General features: G+C 42.8%; 1 protein-coding gene across 1 annotated transcript in view; it reads left to right on the forward strand.

Annotated features, from left to right (window-relative positions):
* ZNF804A (zinc finger protein 804A) overlaps positions 1–9,849 on the forward strand; it is a 144,743-nt gene extending 134,894 nt beyond the window's left edge. Inside the window, exons 3-4 of the mRNA XM_054636400.2 lie at positions 3,873–4,003; positions 6,163–9,849. Of these exons, the coding sequence (XP_054492375.2) occupies positions 3,873–4,003; positions 6,163–9,433 (3,402 nt within the window). The 3' untranslated portion in view covers positions 9,434–9,849. The remainder of the gene's footprint in view (positions 1–3,872; positions 4,004–6,162) is intronic.
* The last annotated feature ends 5,655 nt before the right edge of the window (positions 9,850–15,504 follow it).

The raw sequence follows: 15,504 nt of genomic DNA on the forward strand, positions 1-15,504 counted from the left end.
TGGGGGGGATTTTCAGGCACCTGGCTTTGGCAGCAGAATCTGGGCTTGTGGCTTCTCTATTCCAAAATGCAGAGGAGAATTAGAAAACTCATAATTAGGAAATCCAGCATTAGGAAATCCAGCATTGGGGAGCTTTTTTGAAAAGCAGTGTGCTGAAATGAACTGTCTAATGGGGTGGATGGGGAAGACAAGGGTGACATGAAGGGACCAGGAACGGGGTCCTGTTGGAAATCCTCTTAGGATTCCCTTGATGTTTCTTACACTTGTCCTCCTTGACAGGTGCAGCCACACCTGCATTTGGAGCTCCTGTGGCCACCTCATGGCGAGTTTCACCCATGCATAGCTACACAGGATTCTGTAAAATTCTTGCTTTCCATCAGGGCTGAGGAGCCTCATCGCAGCACGACGCTAAGATACCTGGCTGAGCCTGTTAGAAATAGCTGGACTATTTCTACTTCAGGCCCTGTGTCACTGTTAGATTTGTTAAAATAATCCAGCTGCTGCCCCAGGGAAAGCGGCCCAGCTGCAGGATCACCATTTCAAGGCTGGAGAATCAGGGTCAGGCTTCCCATCCCTTCAGGCTGGGCAAAGTCATTTGCAAGCCGAGGGCTCCGTGCTCTGCACCTCCAACGTGGCAATGCAGAGTATCAGGATAATGATGAAGGCATTTAGGTCTCCTGGAGAAATGTCATTTAATTATTCATTGTGCACTGCTGGTTGAACTCTGCTGGCTGGGTCACACACGTTTTTGAGCTGCTTTGTAAGCAGGGGGAAATGCAGGAGGGAATTCAATACAGTATCCCTGGCTGCTAATTATTGGCCTACTGATCCATGGAAAAATCCAAGCATAACAGGCATTAAACTGCTATTGAAGTTAGCATCAGTGAACTGCTCTGCCACATGCAAAGGCAGAAAAATGATAAGGAAAAGATGGTTTATAGGAAGAAGTCACACTTGTTTTTCTATTGCTGCTATTTACTTTGAACAACTCTAGGGAGGTCCCTCTGATGCTAAGAATGCATTGACTAATGGTATGCTTGGGTAATATCTCATTTTCATTTGCATAATTCTAGTGAAACCAATGATTTTGCCCAACTGAGGGCAGCATAAATGCAGTGCCAGCAATCCTGAGCATGACTGAGTGCAGTAAGGGGATGCAGGTGATGATAGTTCATCACATGGCTGAAAAACCAAAGCAGAAAATAGCTACAATATCAAAAAAAAAAAAAGAAAAAATGGAGGGGATGCAGTTACTAATTTAGGTAATCTTTTATTTAAAGGAAATAGCTTTTTTGTTTTTTTGAAACATCAGGTGTGTGTCTTGTGGTTTAGAACTAGAAGGAATTCCACTTAGGCATGAATTTGCAGAATGAAGGCCTCAGGAGTTGCCATGGTATAATCTTTGCAGATTGTTAAAGCACTCCATGAAAGACTGAGATGCCAGTTGTGAGAAGAAAAGAAACAAAGCCCCAAGTCCAGTTTTCTGTGCAGGAAAGGGAGGGTGGCAGAAGGGGAGCTCTGGGTTCTCCAGAAGAGAAGATCAGGCAGAGGCTGAGCACACCAAACTTGTGCCACACCTACTTGCAGCCATCCAAGGGGAACAATTTAATTCCTTTAAAATTGAGAGCAGGCATGGAGTGCTGCTAACTTAGCAGTAAGACTAAAGGGTTCAGAATCTGGTCAGACTCAAATCAGTAATTATAATCATCCCAGTAATTACAGAAAAGTACTGCAGCTGGGAGGTGATTATGGATTTGTATACACCTCAGCTTCTCCTTTTTAACTGTGCGAGACAGCACCCTATTATCTTCCTTTTGTTCCCTTACTTCTCACTTTCTTCTTTCTTTAGCACTGGAGGGGGAAAAAAACCCTGAAAAAATATTGAGCTCCGCAAAATGCAATTAAATCCTCTCTTTAAGTGCCAAGGGCTGGAGGTGAGAAGGGGAAGGAGCAAATTTCATCTCTTCCCTTGTGTTTTGAGTACTCAGAAGTTGCCTATGAAATGGAGTACTTGAGGTTTCATGAGTGGCTGGTGGGAGGCAGGGTCAGTATCATGCTGTCTAGGAAAACAGGGGAGCACAAGGGTAAGATGTGTTCAACAAAGATGCTCCACACTTCAAGTATTATTTTTCTGGGAAAAACAGATATCATATATCTAGTTTTGAGTGTACTTATAACCTTACACTGTATTAGCACAATAAAAAAAAAATATCAGTAGAAAATGTTGATATTTAGAAAATATAAATGGTGGAAGATGTGATTTTGTTTCAGATTATTTTTCTCTATCTATCAAGGATATCCAGGCATTTGGAAAAGAATACAAAACTTGAACATAGAGAGTGGCAGTCATATTTTTCTGCAAGTTTGTTTTCTCTGCATGTTTCTCCATATTTATTTCTTGGCATTGAATGGACTGCCCAAGTAGTCTTACCATCACCCAGAATGGCAAAGACTAATTCAGTATGTGACTGACTCTTAGAATATCTCAAGCTGGGTTGGCCCCATAAGGATCATGGAGTCCAACTGCCTGCCCCTTGCAGAACCACCTAAAACTCAGCCATGTGTCCCCTAGAGCCAGCTGGTATGTGTGAGGGGTTTTTCTGTGAATAGGGGAAAGAAAAATTCACAAAAGGGGTGAAATGAAGAGTTGAGAAGGAGCAAGCAGGAGGACGCTGCTGACAGTGTTTTGCAAACTGTATTCTGTGTATCCATTATGTGTGCCAGCAGTGGTGACAAAAGCTCTTTAATACCCCTCAAACAATTTGAAGGTAAGAGTTTTTGCTGCTACAAATCTCTGTGGCCACTGTTTATGGCCAGTCATTAGCCCTGGACACTGAAAGGAGGTGGCAAGTTACTGGGTTCTTCCCAGAATTGTGAGATGATGATTTTGTGAGATGATGCCATCAGGCTGTGATCCATAATCAGAGCACACTGAGGACCAGGTGGGGTTGGGACCTACTGGAGTACATTTTGCTGACATGAGGAACAGGGAGGCCCCTGCATATTGTCCTTCTGTGATGTAAAGAAAATGAGATTCCCTTTTTGTGTGGAGAATCAGAGCTGAGCACTTCCATTTCCCTCCAAAGAAGCAAGCTGGAGATAAAATCCCACGAGATCCTGGGTTTCTCCCTGGTATCTGTCAAACTGCTGTGTCAGACAGCAGTGAGAGCAGGAGACACAGGCTCCCTCCAAGGGACAATCTCCCCATTTCAGAGCACAACACTTCTCTGTCCATTGCATCCCCTGGAGATCCCTGCTGGGTCAGGACCCTTTAACAGCTCTGGTAATGCCTGGGATGGCAGGACAGGAGCTCTGCAGGTGTTGGCATGGTGATAATATGGCAGGGCAGGGCCAGAGGGACCGTGGTGAGCTGAAGGGAAGAGATTGAGGATCCCTGAAGAAGCGAAGAGCTTGAAGAGCTTCCACAGAGCAGCAGTGACAAGTGCCGTGCCCAGCATCTTGGGCAGAAAAATTCCACATTTACTGTCATCTGGGGGGTCAGCAGGCTTTTGAGAGGCTTTGCAGAAAAGCACCTGCGTTGGTCTCGTTTTTTATTGGAATCTCAAAAACTTGTGGGGAATGTTTTGGGGGGGAATCATGAACAAAATTCTGGGTGAACTTTGCCTCATCCAACTGAGGCTGGTCTACATCATGACAAAAGCTACAGTAAAATTTGCTAGGTTGTCTCTAGCCTGGCTAACCTGTCTCTAGCACCTCTAGGTATTTTGGTTATTCCCTTGAAATCCTGAAATTTGTTGAATGGTTAGGTTCAGAATAATTCATGCTGTGGGCACTTACCAGCAAGTAAGAGCCATGAAAATGTTTCTCATCCCAGGGGTTTTTATGTGCATTTATGTGGCTGTTTCTTGCAGAGGCTGAAGGAGCTGAAACAGAGGGAGTTTGCTCGAAATGTAGCATCTAAGTCACGAAAAGATGAAAGAAAACAGGAGAAAGCCCTTCAACGTTTGCACAAGCTAGCTGAGCTAAGGAAAGAGAGAACCTGGTAAGTCCATAGCTGCTCAAACAGCAAAAAATACTTTTAAATAAGCCCTCCACTGTTTGCTGATGCTGTGGGATGCAGGAGACCCCTGGCTGTAGCCACACACGTGAGTTTTTAGGGCGTTTTGGAAGCATTCTGTGCACAGTATTTGATTCACACTGTGTGCAGGAATGAATGTTTAACACTGCTTTTTCAGCTGAGCTAAAATGACACATATTTTTAGTTTAAAAAAAGATGTGTTTCATATATATTTCATAAAACCAGGCACTTTGGTTGAAAGCTGAGTGAACTAGGTCATGCATTTGCAGGCTGACACTACTTCATTGATGAGGTGAGGAACACAGTCTGTCTCTCTAGGATGTAACAGATCTCTGCGATTTAGTTTTCAAAACGCTCGCCTGGGAAAGCATCCAGAAACCTAGCTTTAGATCTCAATAGACAGATTTTTTATATTAAAAGGTAAATGCTTCTTTTTCCCCTGCTCAGCAGAGTGTTTACCTCCCTCTGCAAAAGTGACTCCTTGCTGCTCGTACATTTTTAGTATTGTGTCTAGGCAGGCTGTTGAAATTAGAGTTGAGCTTGCTTGTTGTGACTGAATTCTCAAAATATGACAAAGTTCTGACACTGAGAAGCCACTGAAAATATATGTACCTGTCACAGTGTAATCTCTGGAGAAGAAAAGAAAGAAAAAATGTAGATGCTCATGTGCAAATGTTTTCTCTTTATTCAGCCTTCCCCCCACCCCAACATGAACTAACAGAGAAGTCCAACCAATATACTTGAGTATATTAGGTATCATTCCCTGTAAACATGCTCCAAAACTTGAATTTTGCATATTACATGAGAAAGAGGAAAGAGGAACTTACTGTTTTCCTTTTCCCATGCTCCCGAAGCACAGATTTTGCAAGCCTTTGTTGTTTCTGGATTATTTGGCATTTTTTTTTTAAATATCCTCTTGCTTTTTCCTGAAGGAGAATTTCTATCTGAGCCTAATTTATTTATTTCATAATTGGTATTTACTATCACTTTGCATCCTTAGAGGTGTGACATAAACAGACATGTAGGATTTTTTTGGCATTTTCTAGGCTGGTTTTGTAGAAGTCACCATTTTATTCTGTGAAAGAAAGGATTTGTGTGTGGGTTTAATATATATTTCAAATTTATAAAGAAGTGGGCAAGGCAGGAATTCTCATGAGGAATCCCTTTCTCATAAAACCTCTACCTTAATTTCTAGACCTGTAGGGTAAAGACATTATTCTTCATCTCAGCACTTCTTGGGGTCCTAAATGACTCTTGAAAGTTTTACCAGTGACTCATCAGTGAATATTGCTCTGCACTGTAACACAGAGTGATTTGGCTAAAACAAACAAACAAATTGTTTTAACATAGGTCCATTACTCCTAGTGCTGAGCAGTTTTTGTGGATCCTGGAAAATTGTCAGCTTAAACAATTTTTCCTCTTCTCTTTTCTTCCTATTAAGTCAAATAGAACAGATGGGAAGAGGACATGAAATGAAGAACAGAAGTAGACAGTGATAAATTTTTTTCTCAAGAGGGATGAATCACTTACTTTTCTCCTGCCAGCTGAAATCCTCTCCCCAGTTTTATTTCTCCATGAAAGAAATTGCTGAGATGGTGATGGTTGGGTCTGTGCACACAAATAGGATGGGAGCTGCTGGGGGATTGCCTGTGGGCAGAGCAGCAGTCTCTGGAATGATGACTACGTGGGAAGTGCTCTATGAAGCACGCTCTGTTTTAATGTGTTTTGTAGCATGAAGGAATGTAAAACTGCAATCTGTAGTAATAGTGTTGTAACCGTGGTGGTCTGCTGGGAGGAGAGGCATGATTTTTGTGGAGACAGATAGTTTCTCCTTTGGCCAGCCAGTGTGTCTAGGAAAAGTTAACTACTTTGTAGGAATGTTAGTCCTTCAGCTGATAACTTCACATGAAGGAGCTGGGAGCGTAATATTTACTCGACCTAATTTTTACTACTAGTCAACTGATTTTTATTATAAAAGATGGCATTTTTTTGTAGTCTAAATGCACATATCTGCAGAGTCTTCTTCTTTCCTTAAAAAGCTCCCTTAAATACCAATGCAATACCATGTTTCTGTCAGCAGCTCTCTGAGCAGTATCGACTCAAAGTTTTATTTTCCTTCCTAGTGCTCCTGGAAGCGGCCCTATGTTCAAGTCCACCACAGTGACTGTGCGAGATGATGGCAGTGATGTCCCCAAAAGTGCTGCCACGGATTCTGCCAAGAGCCAGGATTTCAGCTGCACGCTGATGCACGATGCACAGAACTGCAAGGACGTTGCTTCTGTTATTTCTCCCTCCCCTGGAGATGCAGGTGGTCACCAATCCGACCCTAACAAATGCGGAGATCAGCTTCAAGGAGCTCAAGGACACAGAGTGGGGTTCTCCTTTGCTTTTCCTAAGAAAGCAGCAGTCAAACTGGAGTCTTCAGCTGCTGTTTTCTATGAGTTTAATGAGGAGGCCTCCACGGAGCATGGATTTAGCAGAAGGAGTAGGTTTGTCCCAGGAACGTGCAACCTTCAGTCTCCTTCGGCAGCTGCAGAAATAGTTGTGTGCCCTGAGGAGAAACACAACTGTTCTCACCCACTGGTGGAAAAATGCACGGACACAGCAGAGGCTCCTGAAGCTCAGGAGTCCAAGGAGCTGTCCAGTGAAGGGAGCAGGGTGCTGGAGAGCCCAGCCTTGCCTCCTGCCATGCCCCACTCGAAGCAGCTGGTGTCCTCAGACACGGATGGCCACGGCGTGGATGTGAGTGTGGCTGAATTAGGGGACCAAAGGCTGGCCCTGCCTGCAGACAGTGCCCAGGTCCTGCCCCATTCCCCAGAGCTGCAGGCAAACAGAGCTCCTGAGCAGGAACTGGTGGAGGATTGTTCCTCTCTGCAGGATGCTGCAGAGGAAAACTCTAGTGGTGGGAACAGGGATCCACCTGCAATTGAAACTGAAATAAAAACTCTGGGGGCTGATGCAGCAGCTCCAGCACCGTCTGAAGAAGGTAGTGGAGCCCCAAAGAGCAAACCAGATGTATACAAGAGACCTTGTCAGCCCTTTGTTCCTGTTCTTAGCAAATATGGATCAAATGTTCTTCAGTGGCCATCAGAAATGTTAATTTATACAAGTACAGACCCATCAATTTCTTATAGCTGTAATCCTTTATATTTTGATTTTAAGTCATCAAGAGCAAGTGAAAGCCAAGAAAAGCCCAAGCATCAACCAAACATACCTCATTTGCACCATAAAACTGAATCTGATCACATGTCAGTCTCAGATGTTACAAAAAGACCTACTTCAGAGTGTGGTGATTATGAAGTAGAAGTGAATAAAAATGTGTGCAACTATACAATACCCCTGTTAAGTGATGTTTCCCTCTTCAGAAATTGTGACCTTGCAAAAAATCAAAACAAAGTGTCCTTGGATGAGTCATTCAGGATTAGAAAAATAGAAAAGTATCACATATCTCATAACCCCTTACGACAAAACACTGTGATAGATGAGAAATACAACAAAGTCTGGATCAAAGAAGGCCATGAGAAATGGCTTCACAAAAGCAGAAAGCGGAAAAGAAGAAGAAAATTATGTCACTGTCATTATCATCACTGTGGAGACACAGCAGTAGCAGAAATGGAGATGTCTCCAGGAACTGAAAAAGAAGTTACTTACAGAGATGAAAATAAATATCAGCTCCTCCAAAATAATGCAGAGAAGTGCAGGCATGATGCAGGAAATATCTGGTTAACTGCAGGTGAGGTGCAGCAGTCACAGCCAAAATTCGGCATTGAGAATGGTCCTAAGAGAGTCGTGTCTGCAGCAGATCACATACACTGGGACAGAGGCTGGTGTGGCTTTTGGAGTGCAAAAAGCAGTGGCCATCATCACCATGGTTGTAAGGGAGCACACAGGAAGAGCAAAGGGAGCTCCCGGAGGCAGGCCAAGCAGGTGAGCTCCAGGAGGCACAGCCTGAGGCACTCCAAAATGTGCTGCAGCTGCAAAGTCAGGAGGCCAAGCTGTAGCCCAGAGCATAAATGCTTGGGACAGTGCAGTGAGGAGAAGGGGCCGAGCCAAAACCAGCCCGCAAAGAGGGGTTACAGTGTTGTGACAGAAGAGCCCGAGAAGCCACACCGCAAGCGGAGGCAGCACACGTATTCCTGTTCCTCTTCCTCGGATGAGAGCTCCTGTGGACAGGCATTATCAGCAGAGGAATACCTAAGGCAAGGACACGCTTTAGGTGCCCACCACAAGGCAAAAGGGAAACGCAGGAAAAGGAAGACAAGGATCCATCATGTTTTCCTTGACAGGAATGCAAAAAGTGAGACCTCTGAATCTTCCAAAGAAAATTCCACCAGTTCTACGTTAAATATTCTGGGGGACTTACCAACTCAAGACAATCTAGAGGAAGCTAATGCAGCTCCCAGAGATGACGATGCAAAAGACAGGGATGAAACCATGGAGCTGGAGGAGAGCAAGGCACCTCTAGAAAGTGCTGGCCCGCAGGTGGTGGAAGATGATAAAGCGACGGCGTGTGCAGTGATGGAGAGCACACCGGCCACGCTTCCCGATGGCACCGTCACAACTGCTGCTGCTCCTGCTGCCCCCCAGCACAGTGCTCCAGCGGCTGCTGTCAAACAGGGTGTCCCCCAAGAGGGAAAGAAAAAGGAAAATGTCAACAGCCGCGAAAACCAAGCTCGTTACAAAGTTCCCGTCCCCAACAGACACCTGGAACAAGCTCCCCCCAAATCCTATCTTTGCCATTATGAGCTGGCCGAGTCTCTCCCGCACGAGAAGATGGGCGAGGTGGCCGGCGAATGGCTGCAGTGTAATCCCGGCATATTTAGCAGCCCCCCTCCCTTGCCATTCAAAGAAGCACACCTAAACACCCACACCTTCCTGACCACCGAGCAGCTGATAGCCCCCTTCCCCCTGCCCGACCAGACCCTGCTCTTCCCTCCCGACAGCCCGGAGAAATTCAAGGAGCTCCCCTCAGAGGCCTATCCTCAGCAGATGGTGCCACAGAATGTGCTGTCGGCCAAGGTGAAGTTTGCCCTGGCCCCACCGGGCTCTCCGCTGCCGCTGCCACCGCTGCCACCGCCCCCTCTGCGCTCCAGCTCGGTGACCACCATCCACCACACCGTGCTGCAGCATCACGCCGGGGTGCTCAAGGTGCTGCAGCCGCACCAGCAGTTCCTGTCGCAGGTGCCGGCCCTGTCCAGGGCCCAGCCCTTGGCCCAGCTGGCCGTGTCCCCGGCGGGCCAGGCCGCGCTGGTGGCACCGCCGCCGCTGCCGCTGCTGCCGCCCGCCGTGCTGCCGCCCGCGCCGCTGCCCTTCCCGCCGCTGCCGCACCCCGCTGGCTTCCCCTCTCTGCTGGCCCCACACCCCGCCGTCATCCCCCTGCAGCCGCTCTTCTAGGACACGAAATTAAAAACAAAAAGAAGAAAAAAAAGAAAAAAGCCTTCACCCAAACTGCTGTTTCTTAAACTGGTTAAAATTCCTTGCTCCTCGGGAAGCATTTACTGTAAGTATAACGATGCAACAAACATTGAGACCTACACTATTACTAAAGCACTGAATAGTCTGATACTAATTATGAACTATATATATATGTGAAAATCATGTCTTAGAATATGTATAATGTATATAAAATATATTTATAGTTCTATAACTTATGTTGTAAAGTATTCACTTTTTCGTTTTTTTATCTTTGTGTATTTGCACCTATTTAATGTTTAGACAAAGCTGATGCACTATGTTTTGTACTATGTTCTCTGAAACTGTAAATCTAGTGACAAACTATCTCTTGCAATAAATTTTTGTTAACTACTTAAGTATATCAAAAATCTTTCATTATAAGCCTCATGGATGTTGTTCTTCCATGTCCTTCTGCAGCTGAATAGCGTCCTCTGCCCCTGCTATGTTGGGATAACCAGGTTTCCTACATGCCAGTGATTTATCAGGGAGGCTCAGAGGCCAATACCTCGAGGGCAGCTGTCTCACCAAGCCAGAGAGAAAGGGTAATAGATGTGTTTGTGTTAGCAGCTTGATGTCACCGTGACAAATTTTGCCCACTTGTACTGTGTGCACACACTGCTGACTGGTGGAGCTGATCCCTTCCATACCAAACCACAGAAGGACAATGTAATAAACATAATGCTGGTGATGGAAGGGGAAGAAAGGCCAATCTTGACAGCAGCTTGGCTTGGAGGGAATATTGCTTGTAGTGGAAGGGTAGAGCCTTGGTTCCACCAAGCAGAGAGAGGTCCTTGCTGCTGGGCAGCGTGTGAAGGCAGCAAGAACACAGCAGCATGAAGGGGACATCAGGAAACCCACCAGGGTTTGATACAAATTCTTACCTCACTTCACCCCCATCCTTCCTGCAGCATTTCACTAAAGAAATAGAATACCACAGAGTAGAGATTAATTGAAGTAATAATGTACTGCCATTGTTTCTAACTGTGTTTCAGAGACTTCTCCCTACCTCTGCAGCCTTTACGTTGCTGTCAGACCTCACCCAGCTTTAGCTGGTGAAATCTCCTCATTTGCTCTAGCATGAGGTATATCAGAGCCATGCCTGCGACGGTCCAGGATAAAAGCAGAAGTCATTCTGAGGTAGAGCCATCCCTTTGAGTTAAAATGAAGTGTTATCATGTCAGTGAAGCCAAGGATTTGCAGCATGAAGGTTAGTGCTAGAAGTAGGCCCTCCATAAAAAAAGGTAGGTAGGCTCTCCCCATTAATTACTTCTTTGCACCTTTTTATATACTATAATAAAAATCATATAAAGTCGAACTGAAAGAATAGTGAATTTTAAGCATTATTAATAGACACTGCATATTAATAGCTACAGGCATAAAGTAATGCTATATCTTACAACATATATATATATGGATCTTATTTTCTTCATTGATAGCATTAGAACTTACCTGTATGGATATTGCAAGGACTTACCTGTACGGATATTGCAAGTTTTAGTACAATATCACATCAAAACTGTGGCAAGCAACGTCTTGCCGCTGTGATTACAGAGTCACCTGCTCAAGGGACGTGAGCTTCCCATGTTGTGTGGTCTCAAAGGGCTAATCTATGTGTTAAAAAGCAAAAAGAGTTGCTAAGGAAGAGCAGATGAGCAGCCAGGTTCTGGAGAGTGCCCGGACCCCCCCTACCCGAGGCTGCAGCAGGGAGTGGGAGTGGGGAACACCCACCCCTGCCATGCCAGAGGGAAGGCATATTTTCTCTAGCTCTAACTCCAGGGGGATGCCCATTTCTATTCATGTGGTACCTGAGAAATACAGGACTAAGTGACTTTATCCTGCTTTGTTTCAAGAGTCTGCTGCAGAAGGTGTTTGTCTCCCCTCAGGAGCTCCTGCGGCCCGTTGGAGGCGGGAGGGTTGTCCTGGGCGATTGGGGTCCCTTGGGTGACGTGTCCTGGCTCCTGCCCCTCTGCCCTCCTCTCTCTGGGAGGCAGCACACACACAGTGCCCTGCCTTCTGATCCCCCATCAAAGACAAAGCCCATCTCATCGCAGAGAAAAAAAGAAAAAGGAATCCACGTAGGACTAATACGACTGCACGTTCTGGCAGAGTAAAAGTAGCCAATTTAAAATTTTCAGTAGCAATGTTCATTGAAAAATCCCACCTGTGAACTTGGAAGTCCACATTTTTTTCCACCAAAATGTTCCAACACCTTTGAATTCTTCTTTTTTCCTTACAATTTAAATTATTTTAGGTTGTTAAACAGTTTTAAGACATTGCACAATTCTTTATTATCTACTGTAATTGCTGTTCAATAGTGTATAAACTATTTAAAATATAAGACTAATAACCATAAAATGTAATAATTTTCTAAGATGGTATTGCCTTTAATGCTAGAACTGTTTGTATATGTGACTTCATATGTAAAAGCAAAAGCAGTATAAAAATAAATCATAAGTTAAGTTTCAAATTGAACACACTAAATTAAATTACCTAATGAAATATTCTTTTGAGTTTCTGGTTTATTATTAAATACATAATTCCTAGTAAGTTATATAAGGGTAGTTCTTCTTTTGTATCTTTTATCTGGTATTTTAGATTAAATGTGTATTTTTATTCCATAAATTGGTAGTTTAATTTAGAAACAGAAACTATTGCAAGTGCTAAATAATTGAATTTTTATGATCCTAAATAAATTCTACCCAATTCCTTAAATCTAAGTAATTTACTTCTGAATTTACAAATTTGCACAGATCTAGTGTGTCTAAGCTCTTGTCTAAGCTCGCTTTCCCAAGTTTAGAATTTACTGGGATTTCTTCCCAGTGCAAGCAGTAAAAGTGTTCCTCCCGAAGGGCACAAATTAGACCTTGGGATCAAGCCCTGTGTGAGGCTAGAGGATTTGTGATTTCCCAGACCAGCTCTGCAGAGAAACTCCAGAAAAGGCACTCTGTTCCAGTGAGATGAGAAGAAAACCTTTATTTTGGTGCTTAGAAAGCTGCAGCCTGGCCAGACTGACCTTCCTGGGGACGTTCCATTGCTCAGGTAATGTGAGCCACGAAACAATGGTCTGGAGGAGCTCTTGGGCATTGAGGAATGCTCTGAGAGACACTTTGGAGTAACTGGGCTCTTGTCCGGTGACTCTTGTGTCTGTAAGTGTGCAGAATTTTTTAAATGTTGCCAATGTATGCAAAGAATGGGGCTGTTAATTTGGTTTCCTTCCCAATCTAGAAGCTGCATGAGTTAATTGCTGGGGAGAAATCAAGTTTCAGCTTCTTCACGGGTGGGCAATGGGCTGTGGCCCACGGAGAAGCTGCAGGTCAGACATTGGTAAAAGAAACACTTTGTGTGGAGGATCGTTGAGTGAGAAGGGTTTTACCTTTCACTTTTATAATGGTCATGAAGCAATGTCTTCTTTACCTGAAGTGTTAACTTCTTATTAGCTGGTCAACTTTTTGCACTTGTAAGAGTCCTTTTTTGGTATGGTATTGAAACAAAGCTTCCCAAAGCTATTGGAACATCCAATTTTCTTTATTCCTGTAAATGATGATGTGCTGCTAATACAACAGATCACATGGCTATAATTTTTCTGACAAGTTTCTTTTCTGCAACTGTGCTTTTCCCTCAAAATAACTGTTTTCTGTTATGATAATGTTTACTTTATATGCTGCAGTAAAAAATACAGCTTTAAATATATTTGTTCACGTTCTTCCTTGGTGTAAATTTATGTACAGCCTCTAGCTTTGGTTTGTAACCACCAAAAATCCCTCGTGCTGCAATGCCAAGGGTTTTGTTAACTCCCCCAGATTAAGGCAATACATTATGACCACGTGAATGTATTTTGAAGACAGTTCCTTGTTTGTAAGTAAGGTGGTAAATTTTAATCTGATGGGTGTTTTGCTGTGGTGCTCAGAGTGTACATATTCTAAACTCCATACATTCATTTTCTGCTCTCCAATTACTGTACATTGCCTAAAGGCTTGTGTATGTGCAGCAGTGCACACATTTATGCCATGTGCCTACCAGTTGTAAAATATTACAGCTCTATATTAACTCTCTTTATTGAAAGTAAAGGCATTTTTACTGTATCAAGATCATTGGATATTTTTAAATTAACGTGACTGACTATCTAAATGTGTATGTTATTTCATAGATCACTTTGATTTAGTATTTGCAGCAGGCATGATTTTGTACATTATGTCCTCCCTTCTCCTCTTTACTTGAGAAACATTACAAAGTTTTCTCTTTTTCTCTGTGACTAAGATTATCAGAGTTTATGGGAATTTGCCTATTTATGAAAATGAACCAGGCTATTTTATTACTTTCATCTGCAATAATTAGTGTATACCAACTTTACAAATTATAAGACATCTTATTTTTTGCTTCAAGCTTCTGTTTTATTTTATGGGTATTTATAAAAGGTTATAAGGGAGAATGTCTACCCTGAGTCTAAATTTTGACCTGTTAGTGAATTTTTGAAACCAATGGAGTCTAAGGAAGATTTGCCATTAGCGTTACTGAGGATTTATATTGACCTGGAGCATTAGGCCTCTTTATTTATTAAAACTGCCTAATACTTGCTGCTTTCAGGTAAATAATAATTTCATGAGGTGTGATGAGGAGCACAGTCCAGTAAAGGAAAATGAATCAATTTTTAATCAGTCTTCTACCTCCTTTGTTGCCAAGCTGTTTATATAATTAATGACTATAAAGTTCTATCTTTAAAATTTCTGTTCTGTATCATCAGTGTTTTGAAACATGGGCATGTACATGTTTCTAGTCTAGTTTCTATGTTTCTAGTCTAGTTTCTACGTGTTCTTCTAGTCTAATACCAAAGAGAAAAACAGTTCATTGGAATATTTATTTCTCTACCTGTACAGGCTCACCTAGACATTTTAATAAGTAGAACTACATTAATACAATATGCAGGTAACATAATGCATCAGTAGTCTTTATTTTTGCTGGGATAAGATCAAAATGTGCAAATCCATTTAGAGAAAAGCATTAGTAAGCTTCACATGTGAACCCACGATGAATACAGTGTTATTTATGAGAATTAAAGATGGTTGCTCTTAAATCAGAAGTGGTGTTTGTTTGATATGAATGAGACTTCAAAAGAGATTTTTTTTTTTCCTCAAAAGAAACAGCAAACAGGAAAATAATTTTGAAAATACTTGTTTTTAAATCAGCTGGATAAAACCTGTGTACCTTTCTCATGGATGAGAAACAACAAGTAAGTATTGAACATTCAAAATCCTACATGACATAAAGAAAAAATTGACATTTACATTAGGAAAAATTTTACACTTCTAGTGCAGTCTTACCTTGATTCAATCCAGTGAAACCTACAGGAAGAATTAGGAGATTCATTTGAATGAATATATTTGCACTCCTGTGAATACAGAGAAAGTGAAGCCCAGCTCACTTGTTGCAAATGCAACTCAGATTTAACAGCTAAGTCATTTGACCCCAAAGCTTCTTGCATGTAACAGACTCTTGTATAAATGGCTTTTATGGCACTGGAGTGCTGGAAAGAGTGACAGTGCAATGCAGAGCAATCTCTCCCCCCATGCCAATAATGCCTGCTGAAGCAATCACTGTAGGAGATGCTGGAGGGAGGAAACCTGAATTGGACAATGCCTAAATCATACCTTTTCTTGTGGGACTCTAAGTGAAAATGGAACCTTACCTGCATTTTGGTGTTTATACATCTTCAGGTGTGCATGTGTGTGCTTGTACACATGTACCAGGTTACTGGTTTAGGATTTTTTTTTTCTAGGCATATTTAAGTAGTGGTGTGAATATCTTATTTGAAATCTACATAGCAGAAGGGGAGAAATTGTTGAAGGGAGGAATATTGACACAGAAAAATGAGGAAAAAAGGGGTTATAATATAATGAACCTATCATTTCCTCTTGAGGGTGGAGGAAAGTTGCATAAAGTTATTTCACTTGCTTTTTATTGGGTGCCTCTGCTTTGTATCTTTTTACCACTGAAATTAGCAGTGCTGTTTGCCT

The sequence above is a fragment of the Agelaius phoeniceus genome, chromosome 7, assembly GCF_051311805.1.
Source record: "Agelaius phoeniceus isolate bAgePho1 chromosome 7, bAgePho1.hap1, whole genome shotgun sequence".
Taxonomy (NCBI): Eukaryota; Metazoa; Chordata; class Aves; order Passeriformes; family Icteridae; genus Agelaius; species Agelaius phoeniceus.